Source organism: Prionailurus viverrinus, chromosome A2, assembly GCF_022837055.1.
Source record: "Prionailurus viverrinus isolate Anna chromosome A2, UM_Priviv_1.0, whole genome shotgun sequence".
Classification (NCBI taxonomy): domain Eukaryota; kingdom Metazoa; phylum Chordata; class Mammalia; order Carnivora; family Felidae; genus Prionailurus; species Prionailurus viverrinus.
The window spans coordinates 94,711,237-94,735,335 of NC_062562.1; the positions used below are offsets into that span (position 1 = coordinate 94,711,237).

The 24,099-nt window shown below is 36.6% G+C and overlaps 1 protein-coding gene across 9 annotated transcripts in view; it reads left to right on the plus strand.

Annotated features, from left to right (window-relative positions):
• Positions 1 to 24,099, plus strand: part of CDK14 (cyclin dependent kinase 14) — a 704,495-nt gene that overhangs the window by 183,599 nt on the left and 496,797 nt on the right. For all 9 annotated transcript variants that reach the window (XR_007146446.1, XM_047830949.1, XM_047830989.1 and 6 more), the window contains 2 exons: positions 3,397 to 3,642; positions 17,544 to 17,638. Coding sequence is in view for 8 of the 9 variants with exons in the window: in XM_047830949.1 (XP_047686905.1) it covers positions 3,397 to 3,642; positions 17,544 to 17,638 (341 nt within the window). In the remaining variant the exon portion in view is untranslated. The remainder of the gene's footprint in view (positions 1 to 3,396; positions 3,643 to 17,543; positions 17,639 to 24,099) is intronic.

Here is a 24,099-nt window from a genome sequence, read left to right on the forward strand (position 1 = left end):
TAAATAATAAATGTTTCAGAGATTCAGTACTTTTAGCAACAGAGCCAGACTATTTCTTTGACTGAACTTTCTTAGATCTGATGATAATTAGACAGAACCTTATTGAGCTTTCTTGTGGGCCAGGCACCAGGTGAGGCACTGTAGGAAAAGGGTGCAGTAATGTAGACAACATTCTTGCCTGCATGGAACTGGATAAGAAGATAGTGAGCCTCAAGTGTGTTCTGCTGATGGGATACCTGGAAAATATGGTACTCTGCAAACCATGATGGGATACTGAAATATTTAAAATTATCATATGAACTACAACCTAACTAGCAAGAAATTATATGATGAATGTAGTGAATAAGATCACAACCATAGGCATGTTTCCACATAAGTATACTATTTCCAAGTAGTTTATTTTATGTTAATGATAGTTTCTACTTGTATTTTGTTGTTTGTTAGTAGATGACAAAAATGATAAATGTGAAGTGCTTAAGAATGTGGGAAATATTTCAGTTCAGAAAATGTTGTTGAAATAACTTTTTCCTTGGGGCATGTGGGTGGCTCAGAGATTGTGACTCAGAAAGTGATCTCTGGGTTATTGAGATCAAGTCCCATGTCAGGCTCTGACAGCATGGAGACTGCTTGGGATTCTCTCTCCCTCTTTCTCTACCCCTTTCCCACTTGCCTCTCTCTCTCTCTCTCTCTCTCTCTCTCTCTCTCTCTCTTTCTTTCAAGATAAATAAACTTAAAAAAGGAATACTTTTTCATCTTAAAAATCAGGAAAAGGCTGCCACTCTTTTGTTTTAATGGTAGAATACTTTAGAGAGGCTGGTTTTCCTAGGGGCACAGGTCACACTGATGTTTACAATTATCAAGTATGCATGCTATAGTTAGATCTATAAAATGACAGGCTACCTGACTGAACATATAAATAAATGTAGGACCCTTGGTATAAAATATGAGGAAGGAGATAAGACCTTACCTGCAGTAGATTCTCTAACAATTTCTCTTATTTAAATTGTATAGACTCAGAGAATTTATCGAGATTTCCAGTTGGAGTCCCTCTGTCTCCTAAACTTCACAAGTAATCTTGTGAGTCTTAGCTTTGTGAGAACTGGTAGCACAAAGAGCAGCAAATGACAGGTTTATATGAGTTTATGCAGTTTCATGAACTTGTTAAGAATTAAGTTTATTCTTTCAACTTTGATGGTGCCCTTAGAACTCTTCTTTCTTCTGCTGACATGATGAAGTGACATTTGTCATTTAGCCTTTGCTAATATCTGTTGCTGTGGCTGTGTTGGTCTCCATGTGTTACCAATTTTTCCAGCATAAAGTTTCCCCCTATATCTAGAAAAAGGTTTCACATATTTTCCTATATAGAGAAAAGCTAATATTCTATGTGATAAAATGTATTTTACTAAGATAGTTCAAGGACCTTGAATAAAAAGTAGAATATCAGGTTAAATGGAATGCAGGGTGAGCTCTGTAGTCTCCTTTTGCAAAAGTAGGAGATGTTTCTGTGGCACTCTGCTTCCTGGTGCTATCTTCAAGGATAGAGGTGGAGTCCAAATATAGTCACCATTTTCCTGTTATCCGTGTATCAATTCAGTCCACATGTACATCTTTTTATATTATCATTTTATATACATTCCTTACCTCATTTGCTTTATATATGCATATGTAAATCTCCTTTTAAGTTAAGTAAGAAACTGGTAATATTTTATGGCTGAAACAGAGATTAGCTTCTTCCTGAAAGTGTCACAGTCAGTTGAAAGACCCATGAATTGGTTTCTTTTCCTTTTTTCTTTACTCCTGTCAGCCATGTTTTGTAAGTTCTGTATATAGATCCTGCACACATTTTGTCAGAATTATCACTAAATCTGTCTTAAGTCTTTCTAAGACATCTTCAACAGTTTTATGATGATATCCTCCTCATTTGACTTAATTAAAATTCAACCTGTGCTTTGCAGTTGAGATATACTTGTAGGATAGAGCTGATGCTTAAGATTTAATTAAACTTTTTTTTGTTTGTTTAAAAAATTTTAAGAAAGGGCATAATTTAGTTAAACATACCTTCCTACTTTAGCAGTTTTCAAAGATTACATTGCCAGATATGTTTATTATGCAATTCAAACAATACAGGGTCTATAAATAATTAATAATCTTACCCTTTACCAATTTAGTTCCATATGTCTAGAGGTATCTTATGTTAACAGTTTTGGTGTTTTCTTCTGTACCCTTTACTGTGCTCATACATACATATACATATATTTGTATCTAGATCTGTACTTGTGTGTCTTCATATATATCTGTATCTGTATCTATCTGTATCTATTCACACACTAGACACATGCGCTCCTCATATGGAATCATCCTATATATAACACTCAAATACTTTGTATTTTTCTTTTTAACTGTCCAGGGTTTTCTTAAATGTCTTCTGTTTTCCTGATTTTTAAAATAAAGACATGGAGACTTTTCACAGCAAGAAAAAAAAAAAAAACCTTTAAAAGCAGTTTCAGAGTTGCCTTTTCTCTAGAGAGAACGAGAGAGTTTACCTAGCTTCACAAACAAGCCAGAAGCCATAAAGTTATTTAATAAGAACAACAAAGTCTTCAGAGTACAGGAAGAACAAAAGGTTTAGAACATAAAGTGGAAAACAATGGGGCAAAAGTTAGAGAAACTAAAATAAATTGAGAGAGTAGGGCAGGCAGGGTAGGAAGAGAGTGAGGGAAGTTGGGAAGCAAGTAGGGGTCTTGTGGATTTTGAAATGAAAGTTATTCCGTGTTTCTCTTTTACAGTATTATTTCTTTGCATCCATTAGTTTTGGTATTAGGAAAAAAAAAACACTGTTTTCAATTTTTCAACATCTCTAACCATTAGTTCTTTTATATGCTCAAGTTTTAGATTCCAGTTTAGAGATGAATTTAGGATGGGGACAGATGTACTTTTGAAAAACATGATGACCTTTTTCACTAGCTGTGTTAGCTGCTTCTATGATGACCCATCAGTTAAAATGCCCATCTAATTTCGCTCAACTGATTTTTTTAAAAAACAATTATTATTAAGGCAAGTTGTCCAACTTCCTAATGATTCAGAGTAATCCCACTTGCAGGCAGATGGTAAAACATGTGATGGGGTTCAAGAACCTTCTTAGGTCACTAGTAGTCTGAACCTTAAGCTTCTCACTTTATGGATAGCGTTTTTAGTGTCTTCCCTAAATGAATATAAGCATAATGATTATGAAGAATTTTTCATATTGGGATTTAAGCTGGTATAGTTTTTAGAATGTGGCCTTTCTGGGTATTTCCTGAAATGGAAATTGGCATGCTTTCTAGAATAATAAATTGCGTGTTTAGTGATATTAAAATTTCAGTGGAGAGTTCTGAATTTGTTTTTCTTCTTTCCTAGATATGTGTCACAAAGATGTCTACACGGAACTGCCAGGGAATGGACTCAGTGATCAAACCCCTGGACACAATTCCTGAGGATAAAAAAGTCAGGGTTCAGAGGACACAGAGCACTTTTGACCCATTTGAGAAACCAGCTAATCAAGTAAAGAGGGTACATTCCGAGAACAATGCTTGCATTAACTTCAAGTCCTCCTCCACTGGCAAAGAGTCACCAAAAGTTAGGCGGCACTCCAGCCCCAGCTCGGTAAGTACAGTCTTCTTTATCAGCAGGGAAACCGCAGTATCCCTCTTAGAGTTGTACCTTGCTGTGCTGGAAGAGGGCAAGAGGCTTTATCAGTGCATGATTATGCATTCTCTCACAGGGCGGTTTAATGTTTTGGGGGAGAGAGAGAGAGCACGCAATCTATATACAGACTCTTTATTCATAAGGACCCAGCAGGCAAATGACAGATGATTCAACTTATTTTTGGAAAATTCTTTTTTTTTTTTCCTAGTTGTTTCCAGGTAGAGGAATTTGTAATTAAAGATCCTTTGCTATTTCAAACCCTTGCAAAGGATATTGAACTTCCCTGTTTTTGTGGGCAGTAAAGATAGATTTAAGTTTGGCAAATGCACAAATGACAAAGAATGTCACTTCAGAATTCGTGTTAAATTTTGTTCACTTGTCTTATACGAGTTTGTTTTCAGTGCAAATATTTTAAAATTTAAGAGGTAGATGTTGAAATTGATCTTTTAAAAAAAATGTTTATTTTGAGAGACACAAAGAGAGAGGGCACTAGCAGAGGGAAGGGGAGAGAGAGAGGGAGAGTGAATCCCAAGCAGGCTTCACTCTGTCAGCACAGAGCCCGATGTGGGGCTCTGTCTTACAAACTGTGAGATCACACAACCTGAGCCTAAATCAGGAGTCGGGCATTTAACCAACTGGGCCCCCCAACACCCTAAAATTGATCTTCTTAAAGAGAAATCCTATTCATCATATTGAAATTTTCTAAACTCACACTGTATTAAGGTAAGTCCTGCCTTTAGACTTAAGGAGGTATAATGTTTTGAGGTGAATGCTGCTTTTTGACTGTAAAATATTTACTGAAACTTATATTCCCAAAACTGGCCTGTGTTTAACCTTCTAAAAAACCTTATGATCTTCTAAAATTAAGTAGTTTTCAGGTGTGCATGGGTGACTTAGTTGACTAAGCATCCTATTCTTGGTTTCGTCTCAGGTTATGATCTCAGTTTGTGAGTTCGAGACCCATGTCAGGCTCTGTGCTGGCAGTGCAGAGCCCACTTGGGATTCTCTCTTTTCCTCTCTCTCTGCCCCTCCTCTGCTTGTGCTCCCTCCCTCCCTCTCTCTCCAAATAAATAAATATCAAAAAATTTTGAAAATTAATTTTCGAATTTAACTTACAGTTAAGAACCTTTGAGTGATGTTCTAACAGTTTAAAAGCTAAGAGGAGAATGCTAAGAGAATTTTGATTCTATCATCTTGCTAAGAAACATGCCATTTCACAAATATTAAATATTAAATTTGATGAGGGTAAAACATAGCCAGAAATGTCAACTGCTAGGAAAGTATTGACACTTGTGTGACACTGCACAAATCTTGTCACATTTTGTGTTAATGAAGCTGAAATAAATACTATCAATGCAGCATTTGTTAGGATCACTGATTATCTGTTTGTTTGTTTTTTTTCCCCAAACTGGCCTGTGAGTGCAAGGTAACATCTATCTAGGTCATAGATATATCCCTAACTCCTGGGAGAACTTGTAGTGGCATTTAGAAGAAATGAAAGAAGTTGTTGAGAATGATTAAGCCTATGTTATGGAAAGAGAATTATATGCGTTTTACTCTATAGTTATCTTCATACTATTACACGTCAGGGCACCTGGGTGGCTCAGTCAGTTAAACATCCGACTCTTGGTTTCGGCTCTGGTTGTGATCTCATGATCTGTGAGATTGAGTCCTGTGTCAGGCTCCGCACTCTCAACATGGAGCCTGCTTGAGATTCTCTCCCTCCCCCTCTCTCTCTGTTTCTCCCCCGCTCATGTGTGTTCTCTTTCAAAATATATAAATAAGCATTAAAAAGTATTGTTATATGTCAGCCTTTAAATGGTGTATAGAAACTGGCATTTTTAGATATTGCAATGTGACATATTTATACTAAAAAATTATTTCCTGTTTACCTGAAATTTAAATTTAACTAGTTGTCCTGTATTTTATCTGTAATACTAGTTATAATCTACTGGTAAGTTACTTCTTTTGTTGCTCAGATTCTTCCTACTTTAGTCATTGGGAACGATGTCTTCATCCCTCTGTTTTTTGAATACTTCCTTACTTTCTGATCCTACAAGACACTTTTGACTTATATTGTATTTTCCCAGCCCCAGACCTAAAACTAGCCATTCTCCAAAGAATCTCAGTTCCTTTTGTTGGAAAGTGGTAGTTAGAAACCAAGATGTGGGTGCTGGGTATGCTTGTTGCTACTAGGGGTCATGTGGTTTTAAAAGTCATTGTGTCTGTTGCACTATGAATGATAACAATGGAATTTCAATATTTTTAATATTTAATAAGGAATTAATTTCAATTCTTATTAAGGAAAGTTGAGTCTTGCTTAATGCTTCTGGTATCTCTTTCTCTCTAAAGCTAAATTTTATCTTTATTAAAGTAATGCTTGAACATAGCTTAAAAGATCAAATAGAGGAGTCTGGGAGTATTGCAGTGGAATAGATTTTGAACTCCTCTTGTGATTGGAACAACGAGTAGAGTAAAACCAAAACCAGTGGATAATGACAACAAATACAGGTGAAAATGTAACTCATGAACCTCAAAATAGGAGTGAGGGGAACACATTAATAGTTTTCAGAACTGCGTGGCATCAGAAAGTGTGAGATTGGAAGCTCAGGGAAGGCTGTGTCAGAGAAAGCCCCCATTACCGTTATGATCAGGTACGCACTGCAGCTTGTTGGGTCATTCTTAGGACAGTGATAGCAGCAACTGGGAGGGACTTGGATTGCTTCTGTGAGTAGATAAGCGCAAGGAGACCATGGTGGTCTACTGATATTAGAGTGGTCTGCTGGCCTTTTTGTGACTTCTCTAGAAAGCCAAATTGAAGCACCTTTCCAGGACAGATCCCTGTACTGAATAGAAGTGTTGAAGTAGACTTCTGTGCAGGTCACGTTCAACAGGGACAGAGGAAATGGATGATCCAGTGTTGGGGCAAAACAGATGGAGGAAGAGTGTGTGCTAGATTTTCTTAATTTTTTTAACTTCATGAAAAAGATGAAAGAACTTTATTCTAGGAAGCTAGAAAAGGTATCTTGGCCACACCCCTATCTTAAACTACTGAATAGTTCATTTTGCTAAAACTAGCCAATAGAAAAATTATTGGTTAAATCCCATACAAAACTATGAAAAAAAGAAAAAGAAAAAAGAACAGAGTAACATGTTTACAGATAATGAAAGCAACCTAGGAGGTGAAATTATCTTTATTTGCAGATTTTTGATGACATATCTGGAAAGTCCAAAGGAATCAATGGAAATACTCTAAGCAATGGGAAAAATTAGAGATATGATGTTATAAATTAACATATGAAACCTAAGAGAAATCTTTATAAAAACAAGAATCATTGTTGAAAACTGGTAAAAAAGCAGATGACTAAGCATTTATTTTCTGTGATTCCTATATAAAATTTACCTCAAATTTACCTAGTTTTGATGCGGGAGGGTGAATTTCTCTTTTAGAAATAATCCCACTAATAAATAAAGAAAGGATCGTGTCTTTAGGAATCACAATTTGGTAATCCCTGACAAGTTAATATATATAGGTAATGATTGTCAATACCTACTAACATCACCAAAAGAGAGACAGCCAAACATTATGATGTCCTAGTGGAAGTTAACACAAAACACCAACAGAATTAAACCTGAATCTGAACAAGCCTCTAGATTTGGGAGAGGATTTTCTCTGCTATGTCTTGTCCCCAAATATAGTTCCTCTACTTTTTGGCTTTTAATAAGTAGTATTTGCCATCTTATGATGCTATAAATGCTGTTCATAGCAAGACAACATGATATACTATGATTAAATTTCCTTCCTTGAATAACTTTTTTTTAATGTTTATTTTTGAGAGAGTGCAAGTGGAGGATGGGCAGAAACGGGGGATAGAGAATCCAAAGTGGGCTCTGCGCTGACAGCAGTGCGTCTGATGTGAGTGAGGCTTGAATTCATGAACCCTGAGATCATGACCTGAGCCAAAGTAGGATGCTCAACCTACTGAGCACCCTAGGTGACCCTTGAATAACTTTTTTTTAAAGTTTATTTATTCTGAGTGAGAGAGAGAGAAAGCAAGAGGGGGAGAGGCAGAGTCCCAAGCAGGCTTTGTGCTGTTAGTGCAGAGCCTGACTCACATACATGTGATCATGACCTGAGCTGAAATTAAGAACGGGATGCTCATCCAACTGAGCCACCCAGCCATGCTGTTCCATGAATAACTTTTTAAAATTTATTTTTTCTTGACATACAGTTGTTCACACAATGTTACATTAGTTTTAGGTGTACAACAAAGTGATTCAACAACTCTATCCTTCTTTGCGTAACTTTTAGATTTTCTTAGTCATAATTGCCTCCTATGAATTGTTATAATTACAATCACAAATTGAGGTTCCAGACTATCTGGTAACATTATAAAACTTCTGAAACAAGTCAGAATCAAGGAACCTGTCAGTTTTTCTTCCCCCTGAGATTGTCCTTGGTGTTGTCATTCCTTCTAATCCAGTCTGGACTAGTTGATCTCCAAGCCTGCTGTCCTGAGGCTTCCCTTCACCATCTTCTTGAGAAGTTTCTTTTCCATCATTTTTGTGTTAAATACCTAAGCTCTGGGTTATATGTCTTGTTCTTGGTTTATGTCATTGCCATACACCTATGCTTTTATTCATACTTGGCAACTTGATTAATAATCTGTGTTTAGGATTCTAGCTTAGAAAATAAATTTTTTCATAGCCTTTTGAAGACATTGCTTTGTCCCTATATTGTTATTTAAAGCCATAGACTATTCTGATTCCTAATTCATTCTTTGTGATCTGCTTTTTTTCTTTATGGAAACTTCTAAGACTTTCCTTTCATCCCTGATGTGTACCTTTTTCTTGGGACTTAGGGGATCTTTTCAATTTTGAAATTAATTTCTTTCAATTTCAGAAACTATTGTTTTATTGTATATTCATTTTCTTTTTGATTTCCTCTGCTTTATGGATATTTAAAAAAATTTTAACATTTCAGTTAAATTTTTAATTGTTGCTGACATTTACTTCCAGAAGCTTTTTCTTATTCATATGTTCTTTTTAAAATCAACCTGTTCAGCGGCATCTGGGTGGCTTAGTTAAACATCCAACTTTGGCTCTGGTCATCTCACAGTTCATGGGTTCGAGCCCTGCATTGGGCTCTGTGCTGACAGCTCAGAGCCTGGAGCCTGCTTTGGATTCTCTGTCACCCCCTGTCTCTGCCCCTCCCCCTCTCATACTCTGTCTCTTTCTCTCTGAAAAATAAACAAACATTAAAAAAATTTTTTAATGAATCTGTTCTTTTTCAATGAATAATATGTTGCCTCATATGTTTTTGAAGATACTAAACATAGCTTAGAGAAATTTTGAGGAATTATTTTACTATACTTCCTGAATTATCTCCAGTTTCCTTTGAGTTCTTTGTTTCTGTTTATTTGGTTTGGTCTCTGCCTTGCCTGTTAAGATTTTTAATTTTGGTGAGTCTAGATCATGCCTTTGGATAGAACTGTTGGCTGAGTTCATATTATGAGTAACGTACAAACAAGGTGATAGGAAGTTCTTTGTGCCATCAGTGCTTGTCAACAGGCAGGGCTCAGCATAGGCAATAGCAGCAAAGACCTAGTCATTTCATAGGAAGGCTATCACATGTCAGGATCAATCCATCTTTTTCCTTGGCTGAGTAAATTTACAGATCTATTTTTTAGGATACAAAAGCCTAACTGCTGGGGCGCCTGGGTGGCGCAGTCGGTTAAGCGTCCGACTTCAGCCAGGTCACGATCTCGCGGTCCGTGAGTTCGAGCCCCGCGTCGGGCTCTGTGCTGACAGCTCAGAGCCTGGAGCCTGTTTCCGATTCTGTGTCTCCCTCTCTCTCTGCCCCTCCCCCGTTCATGCTCTGTCTCTCTCTGTCCCAAAAATAAATAAACGTTGAAAAAAAAAAAAACCCCCAAAAGCCTAACTGCTATTTTTCTGAGATGTTCAAGTGTCTCCCAGTGTCTCCCAGTTCTGCACAGACTGTCTTGTGCTTTGTTTTCATTCAATATGGCTCTTCATCCTGATTTCCACTGTGCTTGGTGTCTGTCCCAGTTCTGAGCCTGTCTGGTTCACCCTTTTTAGAGAATAAGCCTCTGTGAGGATCAGGGAAGGGCAGACATCTGATCCAGAAAGTCAAGTTCCTGGGGAAGGACCTGTTCCTTAAACTCATTCCAACCAAGCACTTTGTTTTTGGCCCCTCATTAAAGTTCAGCTTCTAATTCTTGACTGTTTCTGGAATTCTGGAGTATGAACTGAGTTTGTTCTTAATTGGTTTATGCCTTTGGTCATCGTCCTGGTCAGTGACCTACCATCCATTTGCCTCCAGTCTCCTAATTTTTGTTTGTATCTATCTTATCTGCAATCTTCTTCTTACTCATTCTTTTTGCCCTTGTGAGTTATAACTTGACTGTCAATTTAGTACAGATTGGTGAGGGGGAGAGATTAATACCTGTGTTAAAACTACTATGTTTAACTAGAAATTTATACTGATTCTCTCCTATTGTTAACTTCGTTTAGATTCTCTTTCCTGAGTTTCTTACTGGGCTTACCCTTTCCTATTCTACCCTGGGAAGTCTTTCTTATATATCAGGCCACTTACTTTGTGTGGAAACTGCTTTGCTTCTTTTCTTTATAGGGGTTTTTGCCTCCATTCAATATGCCTTGGAAAAAATGTCTTTGCTCTTTTCTCCTCAAGCTGGAAATGGTTTCTTTTTCTCTTTAGAATGATGCTGTAATATTCTGTTTTATTCTGAGTCCTTTTTACCTACTATTTTTTGTTCTCTCCCCTATTGCGATGGAAGAGGGTATTTTATGATACTGTCTCTCTCTCTCTCTCTCTCTCTCTCTCTCTCTCTCTCTCCCTCTCTCTCTCAAACGGAAAGACTGTTTTCCTTTGGATTCTTCTTCATTGGGCAGAAAATGGAGGCAGTAACAATTTTTGTGTTTTGCCACTTTATATGCCATCTGATAGTGTATGGGTTTGATTGTTTCACACCCACTGGCGTGGGTTTTAGGACAGATATTATTATAAAGATTTGTAAAGGCTGATAGGCATCGGAACACTCCCTTTACCCAAGAGCCAGCAGGTTTAATGCCATATCTTTATTTTATTGTTATTTTTTGAAGTATTAGTTATCTTGAATAGGCCTCAAGGGCACAGTTGAGAACGAGGGAGAAAGTGAACAGAAGTGGCATGGTGCTGAGCCTGTATTTTAGTGAGGAAAACAGGATACCATTCCTGTCTCTTGGAAATACTGTGGTAGATATATTGTGTAATGCCACGTCTTCCCAACTGGGTATATATCTCTGCACTGACATTACTGGTCATTGTCTATGTTAGGAATCATGATTGAAATCAAGAAGCCAAGAGGACCTTGACCACGGAGACCATCACATTCACCTGTACTTCCTGAATTTGTCTAGATAGTGGCACTTTAAAATTCAGGCGGGATCTAAAGAATGTGATTTTAATTGAATTGGTATCTTTCAAGAGGTAATTTGACAGATTTTATTTATTTCAGACATTAATCTTGAGTGCCTACTCTTCCTGGGTCTAGTCCCTGGGTAGCATTTAATACTGTCACCGACAAGACAAGCTTTTCTTCCCCTTTTCCTCCCACCTCCTCCAACCCAGCTGTGCTCCTCAATGGCTAGAGCAATTGGAAGTGCTGTGGGACATTGCCTTTCTTGCTAGCCCAATTTAGAAGGGATTTCATTAAGCCGCGTTATCATAAGCTAAGCTTAAAGAGAACATATTTTCAGAAATTCATATTTAGAGTAAGGTCCTCTTTATATTCCACCAAGTCCTCCAAATTTGTCTCCTCCCATCTCTAGAAAAATCTATATCCCATGATAGTCAGGCCCAATCTGAAGAGAGGGGAAGAAGGTGCAAACATGAGAAACATGAGAGTCCTACTTTAGTTCTCAGGTGTTTATCCTTGGGGGGAGCGGGGGTGGGTCTTATCTTGGCATTGCCTTCTTCTTGTGGGGACTTGAACATTTCCAGATAGAACCAAGCCCCCTTGTCATGTTGTAACCACCTGTGGTGCTTGGATCTATCTCTCTGTGTGGCATCTAGATCTATTTTGTAACGAAGTTATCCATCAAGTGTGGATTACTTTAGTGTGACTGTGTAATAGGGCTAGAAATACAGGATGATAGAACCTCTTTCTGAAATCAAAGGCAGAAAAAAAATGAGCAAAGGCATATTTCACTTGAAATTCTCATTTAACGAGGCTACGTGGTTCTGATTGAATCCTTCCCACCTTACCCTCACATCCACTGTCAAAATTATAGTATAATACAGTAGTAGTGCAATGATTGTTATTGTGGTTTGCCTGCAATTTAGGGCATCATCAGTAATGCTAAGCAAGGGGTTATTTATGAAGGTTAAAATCATTTTCAGTGAATTCAGTATGAAATTCCAGACATTGTTATAGCCATGTCATGGTGTCATTAGAATGAACATTGAAGTATTCTCATGCGGTTTATAAAAATATAGTTAAAAAACACATCCCTGCTTCTAGGAATGGGGTTTCAGTAGATGATAAATTCAAGAAGAATTTAATGCCTCTTCCATGAGAGTTAGGTCTCCATGGGAAGATTCTTCCAGTGCAGTAGTGGTAAAGAAAATAGGTTCTTGATTCTAATTAACTTGGTTTGAATTCTAGCTCTGCCATTAGCTACAGGATATTAGATGAATGATTTTACTTCTCCAGTCTTTAACTTGCTCATGTTCAAGTGAGGATACTAACAGAACCAACCTCAGGGTGGTGTTACAGGAATTAAAGTTAGATAATGTATTTGAAGTGATTAGTTCAAAGCCAGACACATAGCAAACACTTGATATTAACTAGCTGTCACTGTTAATTACACAAACCATGAACTAGAGCTAGCAAGGGCCATGAGCATGTCCTTCATGGCAGGGTGGCAGACACCATTCAGCTGGAATATTATCTTCATTTTCTCATTATCTGTGCCAATGTTCCCCTCCACTGGTCCAGACAATTGATGGTCTCTGTACCTTTATTCTGTTAAAAAAATATATTTATATTATTTCACTAGATTCCACATCTCTGTGAAGTTAGTATTGGTTGGTAATTGCTGATTAGGACTCTGTATTTCCAATTCTCTAAAGTGCTATCTCAAGCCTGCACTCTAAGTAGGGAAGTGATAAACAGAGAATAGTTGCCCCATAAAATGGTTTCTAATCCACTCATGCACCTGACAGCAAAGAGCCAAAGATAATATTTAGTACTAACTACATATTGGTTTGATCTAGCATCTTTACTTAAATATGATTTTAAAAAGTTGCAAGAAAAAAATAGGCAAACCAAAGGCCTGAACTTTAATTATCAGACCGTTCCTTCTGAATTATTCTTAATTTCACTCATTTGATGGGAAGTATTTTATTATTGGCCTCTTTGATGACTTAGCAGTTGGATTCCTTATTTCTATGCATACTAATTAGAGATCAGAATGGTTCTGTTTACTTAAAATAGGGAATTGACTTTACAAGACTAAAGCTCAGACTATCTCATAGACATGGCCTATTCCATAGACCCGTTCTTTTGAAGATAGAAATGTTTAGAGAGACATTACATGTGAATGGAGCTATGAAGCTAGCATGATTGATCTTAGATTATAGTGTATTTCCACAATGTATCCATATCAGTTTCACAGGGAAAATAACATTGATTGTCTTACCATCCAATGTGGCAAATATTAATTTTCTGCCATCACAGTATTAATAGGGTATACTTTCACCATGGCAGTTAATGCATCCAAATCCATTTAATTAAATAAATAGACTACTTTGTGCCATTAGCATCTTCTTTTACTTGATTTTTCTTATGGACAAATGAGGGTGTTCGTTTTTTTTTTTTTTTTTTTGAAAGTGTATTCTCTTTGTTTTTCTAATTTCCTCAATTCACTTTCTTTAAGTAGTACATTTAGTGTGATCTATATCCTGAAACAATTACACCAGCTCTAATATATAAGACAGTTTATGAAGAATGAAATATATCATTTTTAGAAAATTATTTGTGCCTTTTCAGGAAGAGAAAAATACTGACTTCCCATTCTTGTACCAGTTTTGTGTGACTATGTCTTGTACTTGCTATAAGTACGCATTAGCAGTTTATCTCCTAATAGGAGAAAAGAGGTAATATTCTGCTGCTGCTTTTTTCTTTAACTTAGATTAGATTTATTCTTAAAGGAGCACAAAAGCAAACACAGACTTTTCATTCTAATTTTAAATAATTTAGAGTGGAACTGTGAACACAATATTTTCCCCATTGAAGATCATTTTATACTGAAGTTTAATATAGGTTTTAAAATTTCTATTTAAAACTTGGGCTCAGAAGGGTGATGGTAAAGTGTGACATTCGCAAGCTGTTTCCCGGTGATGAAAAATGCATGAGAACATAACCCACACAGGACTAGTCAGGCGATTTTGAATGTAATTTTCCATTAAGTTTTACTTGATTCAGCTCAACACATGTTTATACCTTACAAGTTTCTTGAAAAAAATAATACGTGGTCCGTTGTCTTTATTAATCCTCTCCTATTATGTCTAATTCATATTACTTTCAACCTTTCTTCTTGTATGTTCATATATATGTACATTTTCTTGTACGTGTTGATTTGGCTGTATCCCCTGGGCTTTAAAATGTCATGTCCTAAGTGCCACATATTTATTTATGAATTTTCAATTTTGATTTTCTTTTTAACCCACATGCCTAAAATATATGTTTCCTTTTGTTCTTAATTGCTAATTTTATTGCATTGTGTTTAGAAAAAGTAACTTAAAATGTTCCTGCAGTTTTGAATATTGATATTTTCTTTGTGGCTTAATCTATGGTCATTTTTTTATGAATTAAAATGTGTGCTTGAAAGGAATATATATTAATATGTGTATTAGATTAAAGTGGTAATTCTAATATTCAAGCTTATAAATCCTTCATTTGTTTGCTTGCTTTGTTGATGTCTGAGTGATGTATGTTTGTTGCCAATTATCACTGTGAGTTTGACAATTTCTCATTTTATTGCTATTAGCAGCTGTTTGATACGTTCCAAAACTATGTTAGTTGACTCATACTCCTTCATGATTATTAAATTTCTTTGTGGATTCTAATATACATTTTTATGGGGTATACAACTTTGATCTATTTGTTGTTTTATGAATTCTATCTTGTTTGTCTTCATTATTGCTTTAATGCACTATTTTGTAAAATTACTTTTTTTTTTTTTGCTGTATTTTCCCTTTACTCCTTTATGTTCAAGTTTACTTATTTTAATTCTGTCTCTTCTGGAGAGCATATTGCTAGACTTTCTTTGTTTTTTTGGTCTGAAAATTTTCTATTAGGAGAAGAAATTTGTTCATTTATGTTTATTGTAATCAAGGTTATTGGTTGATGTGATTGATATGTTTAGACTTAACCTTATTTTATGACTTTTTACTTAACGTGTTTTGTTCTTGAGCATCCCCCTCCTCTAACATTCCACTTTTTACTCTCCTCCTCCTCCTCATTACATTGTGTTCTTCCATTCATTTGTCCCTAATTTGTTTGGGACTTGTATGTCTTATTCATGTTATTTTTGTGATTATCTTTTAAGAGTTAAGAAACATACCAAAACATATGCATTTGGCATTACTCAGTATCTGCAGTCTGTCCAATTCAAGAAATCTCAACCTGCTGATGCTTCTTTTTTTCCCTAGTGTTCCTTGCCTTTCTGCACTTCCCCCATCATTCCAACTACATCTTATATTGAGATAATACAGAATTTTATATCTAGATTTTTTTTCTGTAAGTGGTAAAATTGCAGTTTTTCCATCCCACTGAGAAGACTGTTTTGAGTATATTGTTAGTGATTCAAAATCATTTTCACTGTTTATTTTGAAAATGTTGCTTAATTGTATTTTTGTAGTCATTATTGTGTGTTAAAATATCCTGGTTGGATAAATTTTCTATTTAGATGTAACCTCCCCCTAAACATTTCTGGGAGAATTCTGTTCAAACACAGAGCATATCACTTGTCATGTATGTTGGTTCTTTTATTCACTGCCCATTGAATATTTTAATTCATTCATTAAATAAATCTCTAATTGTTTCTTCTTAAAGGATATGATAGCTTCTGAAATCTCTTTGATGATACTGGTTATTTTTACTCAGAGTTATTCTTTGCAATGTCAACTATATTATCAGGGTTTAACTTTATTTGCCCATTGAATTTTATACCTTTTTTTTCCAAGGTGTTGGTTTTCCTGAAATGATTTGTGATTTTGGATTATATACTCATTTTTGTGTTTGAGAATTGCTATCAGTTTGTTCTGTTTCCTGTAAATCATCTCTAGTGATTGTATGAGAGAGACAGGGATTATAGCTTGGGGATGGAGGAGATTGCCATCCTGTCTCTGGGTAATGGCTTCTTCAGTACTCTCTCTGCCTTTCTAGCCCAAATACCCACACTCTCAGCTGTCTCCTCTGTGCAAATTTCTGAGATTCGATAATCCTTAAGGTGCTTTTAATTCCTTTTATAATTATCATTTTCTGATATGTTTTGATATTACGTTTTTGTAGTGATATTAAAATAACTGATAACTTGGCCTGTGGAGGACAACACTCCCCATTTCTTGCTGTCTGGTGAAAGTTGAGGTAGGAGCTGGGGACAGTAAGAGTGAGACTACTCACTCAGCACTTTCGTGGTCTTGATGGGATGTACCATGTCTTGAGGAAGAATTATTTTGCTGCAGCTAAACCTTAAAGACTTGTTTATAACACATAAGACAGTTCCTTTTGTGTTAATGAGTAATATCTGAGTGATATGTCTTTGATTATCTGTTTGCATTATTGCTAAGAGATTTTGGAGGAGCCTTTAAATGGCTGAATATTATGCAGTCATGATTTGCAACAGGGGTCAGAGAGTAAATAGTTTCAGTTTTGTTGGCTATATCATCTCTGTTGCAGCTGCGACTCTGTAATAGCTTGCAAGTCATAAGACTATGTGTATATGAACATGCATGAATGCACTCTAATAAACTTTGTGGACATTAAAATTTGATTTTCATATGTAGTCTTCTCATGCTATGAAATTTTATTCTTCTTTTGACCACCACCCCCCATTAAAAAGTAGAAACTTTTCTAAGTTTGTGAGATAAACAGGTGGTAGGTTGGATTAGCCAGCCCCTAATTTAGAAGATTATATAATGACATGGAAAATACTCATAATATATCGAGTGGAAAAAACAGCAGATTACACTCAGTATGTATAGCGTAATCCTACTTTCATGTAATAAAGCATTCTTTAGCACATAGTGCTGGAAGAAGAGGTATCAAAATATACATATATACATCAATATATATATATATTGGTATATATATATTGATATATATAGATATATATATTGATATATATATATTGATGTATATATATTGATATAATTTGTTGTCAAGTTGGCTAATATACAGTGTATACAGTGTGCTCTTGGTTTTGGGGGTAGATTCCCGTGATTCATCACTTACATACAACACCCAGTGCTCATCCCAACAAGTGCCCTCCTGTGAAATCCTGCCATTTGCAGCAATGTGGAGAGATGTCAAAATATTAACAGTGGTTCTGTCTTGGTGGATAGCTTATTTAACTTTCTACCCTATGTTCTGTTCACCTGCATCTTCTGAGTTTTGTATCCTGAATAGATGTTATGTTGTTTTTTAGAATAAGTATTCTTAGAAAAAAGTTATTTACAGAGTCAGAATCTGTACATTTTTAGCAAAATTGGCCTATTTATTGTTAATTAGTTTGATACAATCTGTTTTGTTTACCCTCTGCTCCATTTTTAGCCAACCAGTCCCAAATTTGGAAAAGCTGACTCATACGAAAAACTGGAAAAACTAGGGGAAGGATCTTATGCTACAGTTTACAAAGGAAAAAGCAAGTAAGTTCATTCATTTTTGAATATTTCACATTTAAAATGTACCTGCTCTCTCAATACTAATTATTAATAGTTAATAATATTAAGTAATTTAATTAATTCTCATTTAAAATGACAATAGATTTTCCCCTCTCAGCTTTTGTTGTTGTTGTTTTAGGAAGTGTAAAAGTCAGCAGAATTGGTTTTCTCTGCTAGCAAACAGTTTGCAGACTTGTCCAATTTATCTTTTCTGTCCTACCCTCCCACCCCCCCCGACATTGGAGCTGAAACCCTAGAATGAGAATTCATTTCTAGGTGAATGATACGATTAATTTCTCTTGGTGATTTAATGTTTGCTTATGAAGAAGAGTACTGATTTGACAAAGCTAAATGTATTAGCCATCCTTGCGTCTTTTTAGATTGAACTTTTACTTCATCTTTCAGAAGTCACTAAATTTAAAAGAAACACAAACTTTTTCTTTTTTCCTACCTGTGTACTTTGGCATCATGCTACATATAGTTTTCACTTTGGAGAAACAACCCTTCCCTCCTGTTCTTGTCTTCCACCCCCACCCCCATGCTATCCTGCGGTCAGGCACAAATTTGTATTCTTAAAGAGCTTACCCTCTATGTTTCTGATAGGCCTCCTCCCTCTCTCTTATTGATTAAGAGCACGGAGTTACTGTATTCAGTGGCATGTAGAAATATAATGCTATTTTTCAAACAATTGTAGGAGATTCAAGCCTTGTTTTACCTTAATAACCTTATTACCAAATAATGTTGAAAAATAATTTTCTGAACCATCCCTGTTTTTGTCCCTTTTAAGTTATTATGGAAGATAGGAAACTTTAACCTAATTAATTACATAGAAACGTGTAGAAGGAAATTCTCTGAAGGATCATTCTAAACATATAATTAGAAATTTTGGCCATTTTGTTAATCTTTGGCTTTTCTGGGATGTAGTCTTTTACCTTTGCTTATGGTTTTTAAGAGGATGAAGAAATACTTCTGACAAAGGAAGATATGTAAGTAAGGATGCAGGAATAATAGAAGTCAAAAATAGTAGTATTAACTTTGGGATTTTAGATATTTGCAAAAAAGTCTTTTTAAAAAATTTGAATGAAAAATAAACATGATGGGGAATAAAAAACCAAACCAAGTCTAGAGGGCTGTCAATGACTTAACTAGGGTGCTTGAGCATTATTGAGTATTGTTGAGCAAATTTCAATAGAGGTTGTATGTCAAACTTTATATTCTTTCTTAAGGAAAAATATTGATTTCTCTAATTTATAAAAATTACTTACATTTAATGTTTATAATATAAGGATAACTACACTGGATTAAGCAATTACTCTGTGTAATGTATATCATTATATATCATATCCATTCTCTTACTTATTCCTCACAATGTCCTATAAGATAATTCCTATTATTATCATCTCCATTTGACTAGGAATCTTGGTGTGTGATGGGTTTTAGCTACTTGTCCAAGTGTGTACAGTTGGTTAGTGGCAAAGTTTTTTTTTTTTGGCTCACATCTCTCTGGTTTGAAGCCATTCTTTTCCTAACCATTAGACAACACTGCTTCAACAGTATAAGGCCTGCCTTGGAAAGTCTTGGTCCTTGTTGAATATTCCAGATGGTTCTCACATATGCTCTGGCTTGTGGTAATCATGAATCAAACAGAAGCAAACATATTATTTCATTATAAGGAAACACACCAATTACTTTGAAGTGCCTTCCCAAAAAAGATATACTCAGCTGATATCCAAGTGTAAGTTAATAACTCTATTAAATGTTTAACTGTAAGATTTATGTCAAAATCTTGGAGATAGTTGAAAAATCCTTCATTTATTATGCTTGAATAAAAGAAAAGACTGCCTTTTAAGTATCTGCAATCTTTGAGAAGGACAGTTCTGGACAGTTAATACTCTTCACTCTAGCAGGCCTAAATATATCTCGTCAGCATTTCTCAAGCAGTTTCAAGGCTGCTGGTCACATGCAGCATTTAATTTCCTCTAGCTGGAGATGAAAGCCATTGACCACTCACCTGCTTTAAGAGATGACAGGCTGTCTGTGCTTGCTTGCTTGAAGGTGGTGGGGTTAGGCCAGAGCACAATAGTTAGGTGCCATCTAGTAAGGCTTGAGAGCTGAGTTTGTTTGATGTGTCCCCTGAACTGCTGTAATTTAAATAGCCAGCCAAGTGTTGTGACTCCTCACCATTCTCCCAGCAATGTCTGCACCCCTACCTCTATCTTTAAACGTTATCTTTTGCATCTTCTCTGAGAGCAGCTATCATTGTCTTGTGGTAAAACTGCCTGGCATTTGTAGAGATCTCACTATTTTTTAGTCTGTGAGCATTTTACATATATGCCTTGATTTACACGTGTCAAGTTTGGATTTTGCCATGAACCTCATTGTATTAATTTGCTGAGGCTGCCCAAACAAAGTACTACATATAGGGTGGCTTAAACAACAAAAACTTGTATTTTCACAGTTCTGGAAACTAAAAGTCTAAGACCAAAGTGTCGGCAGAGTTAGTGCCTTCTGAGGGTTGGTTCTGTAGGGGAGAATCTGTTCCCTGTTTCTCTCCTAGTCTCTGCAGTGTGCTGGCAATCTTTGGCACTTCTAGCTTGTGGGTGCATCACCTCAATCTCTGCCTTCATGTTCCCATGATGTTCTCTGTGTGTGTGTGTGTGTGTGTGTGTGTGTGTGTGTGTGTGTGTCTGTATCCAAATTTTCCCTTTTTGTAAGGACAGAGATCATATTGGATTAGGGCCCACCCTAATGACTTCATTGTAACTTGATTACCTCTGTAAATACCCTATTTCCAAAGAACTTACATCACATTCTGAGGTAGTAGAGACTAAAACTCCAATATACCTTTTTTGGAGGACATAATCAATCCATAACACTTGTGCATTTCAAACCTCACTAATTTGGCACTAAATTCATGACAGTATGTGTATGTTTTTTTTTTTTTACTACTTATGGTATATATTATGTCATCTTTTATTTCATAGTTCTTCTTTAAATAATACAATCAAAAGATATTGTCCTCTCCACCCCCAAAAGGTTTGTGTTCTTGTTGACTTAGATGGAGTTGCTGTTAGCTATGGTTTGGAAAATTTAGAAGGAATAGAGAGGCTTTTTATTACCTTGAATTGTTTTCAGTTTCTTATTCTTGTAGAGACATATAGATTGGAGAGAAATTGACTAAGTTTTCTATACTGTGTAGCCCTGTTGATAATGAGCTTGGTTCTAAAGAATATGACTGGCTGCAATCATGTCAACATACAACACTCACAACTAAGCTTTTTAATTTTTTTTTTTTTTTTAAATTTTTTTTTTCAACGTTTATTTATTTTTGGGACAGAGAGAGACAGAGCATGAATGGGGGAGGGGCAGAGAGAGAGGGAGACACAGAATCGGAAGCAGGCTCCAGGCTCTGAGCCATCAGCCCAGAGCCTGACGCGGGGCTCGAACTCACGGACCGCAAGATTGTGACCTGGCTGAAGTCGGACGCTTAACCGACTGCGCCACCCAGGCGCCCCGCTTTTTAATTCTTTTAATAAACGCTTTGGACTTCCCACATTTTCATATTTGAGTAGAGATTGTTTTTTTTAAACCAGTGTTCTTCCATTTGAAGATGCTTTCTCTCTCTCTGTCTCTCTCTCTGTCTCTCTCTCTCTCTCTGTGTGTGTGTGTGTGTGTGTGTGTGTTCATATTTGAGGAAGGGAGACATTTTATCATCACTCTGACTACTGATCTCTATCCTGGTTTGGTTTCCTGATTATGTTCTCTCTTTTAAATCCCTGTAACATTTAATATAAGATTAAAGAAATTATGCATTGTATAATATTTTGCATTTAAAATTGTCTTTAGAACCTCAAAATCATCTTTTTAGCTTTCAGGGACCTTTGAAGGGATTTTTTTAAAATGTCTATTTATTTAATTTTGAGAGAGAGAGAGAGAGAGAGAGAGAGAGGGAGGGAGAGAGAGCGAGCGAGCGTGTGCATGTGAGCATGAGCAGGAGAGGGGCAGAGAAAGAGGGAGATGGAGAATCCCAAGCAGTCTCCAAGCCATCAATGTGGAGTGTGACTTGAAGCTCAAACTCATGAGTTGTGAGATCATGACCTGAGCCTTAACCAAGAGTCGGACACTCAACCGACTGAACCATTCAGGCTCCCCATCCCAGGGACTTGTATATATTAAGAGACTTGTTAACATTTTTTTGAGCTTATTCAACCAATGACAAGTGTTTATTATGTTGTTTTTATGCCCTTTTTATACTGTAGGTGAAGAAGAGATGAATCACATGTGGATTCTGACCTTAGGAGACTTCACAGTCTTGAAGGCAGATGGTCCACATACCTAATTCTATAGAAGTTAGAATGTAGTATATTTGATATGAGCTAGAATACAGTAACAAAAGGCCCAGGTAAAATGGCATGGGGTTTTCAAAAGGAAGAAAGAGAGGATGATGTTGACTAAAGCATTTAAAATATGTTCTCTCCAGGGGTGACTGATCAAACTCACAGTCTCATGTGCTTTTATTTTTTTTAATTAAAAAAAATTATTTTAATTCCAGGTAGCATACAGGGTTATGTTCTTTTCAGGTATGCAATATAGTAATTCACCACTCCCATACATCACCCAGTCCTCATCAAGACAAGTACTCTCCTTTCATCCCCATCACCTGTTTAGCCCATCCCCCCAGCCATCTCCCCTCTGGTAACCATCAGTTTGTTCTCTATAATTAAGAGTCTGTTTCTTGATTTTTCTCTCTCTCAATCTCGCTTACTTTTTTTCCTTTGCTCATTTGTTTGGTTTCTTAAATTCCACATATGAGTGAAATCATATGGTATTTGTCTTTCTCTGACTTGCTTTGCATAAAAAAGAATGAAATCTTGCCATTTGCAATGGCATGGATGGAACTGCAGAGGATAATGCTAAGCCTCATTGCTTTTAAATCAAGCCTCCCTCATCACTGCGTGTATTCATAGGAATCCTTGGGACAGTTGTCTTGGGCTGTGGTCTCCAAGAAAATATAGTGAGACTTTCACCCTTTGTTGTCAGACTTGCCACTGAATTTGTTAAAGTAAAAGCAAACTGATTATTGGATTATTGTGCAAATTTTGATTAAGCAAAAAATATTATGTTTAAGTGTTGAACTGGGTTTTTTTTTTAAGTTTATTTATTTTGAGAGAGAGAGAGAGAGAAAATCCCAAGCAGACTGTCTGCACAGAATCATATGCGGGGCTTGATCCTGAGATCATGACCTGAGCCAAAATCAAGAGTCTGAGCCACCCAGGCGCCCCAAAGTGGAATTGGCTTTAAGCAATGTAATGGGGCAGGGTTGGTGGGTCGTTTATGTGTGAGCCCCCATAAATACCTGGCTGATGTAGATAAGAGCTGTGACCACAGCACCTCAGTCTTGAGATGTGGTGGGGACCACACGCTCCTCAATGAACTGGAATCTGTAGGCAGAGTACACCCAAGTCTCTCTTAGACACCTGAGCTCTCCACCTCCCCCCCCCCTCAGGTTTCTGCACCTGCCACGAGTGCTGAGAAATTATGAACCTTTTCTTTTGTCTAGAACAGAGTCCTCTCCTTTCTTTCCTACTTATCTAGGGAGGATGTGAGGCTTTTGATTTTCCCATACTTCATGTCACTTAGAAAAGGAAAAGCCAGGTCTTTGTTCCATCTCTGGAATTACAGCATTGGACTTATTTAGACCAAGTCAGCCTACAGATGGTCCTGATTTCCGGTCATTTTTTTCTGCTTATCTTCAGTTTCTGTTGAGGTGATGTTGCCAAAACCTTACTCCTGCGGGAGCCTGCTAAGCAGAGAAGCCTGCCCACACTGGTTTGTGCCAGCCGTAAATTGTTATCTCAGAGGTCAATAAGAACAATGGAGGAATTTGCTCACTTTATGTAACATGAGATTTATGTGATTGAAAGTGCCAATCTTCTTTTAGCATTTCATTCTGCCAATTTGTGCTGAATAATTGAACTTGAATGAAACGACCTCATAAATTGAGAGACTATGCCAAACCAAGACTGAACTATACTAAACACATTTCAAAGAGCTCTTGAAAGCCCCAGGAGAAATAGGGGGGAAGAAATGCTGTTAATTAAAACAAGCAGCAGCAAGAAGAAAGGCTGTGGCAGTTAACCACCTTTTCAGAATATGTGAGATTAAAGAGGTGGCTCTTACTGCTTGCCCTGAAGGTCAACTCCATTGAAACACTATCAGGAGGAGTTTGAAGAATTCTAAAAATCAGAAATCCCCAGATGGAAAACACTGAACTCCTGATTCACTGAAGTTTCCATCTTAAGTGTTGACACCTGGATTGTCATGCTGATTTCTAGCATCCTGAGAGGCTGCCTACCCACAAATGGGAACTCTACAAAAGAGGCAAATCTGATTACATTTTATGAGCTCTGCTGCAGGATGTTCCCGAGGCCCAGTCTCTTTCTCAT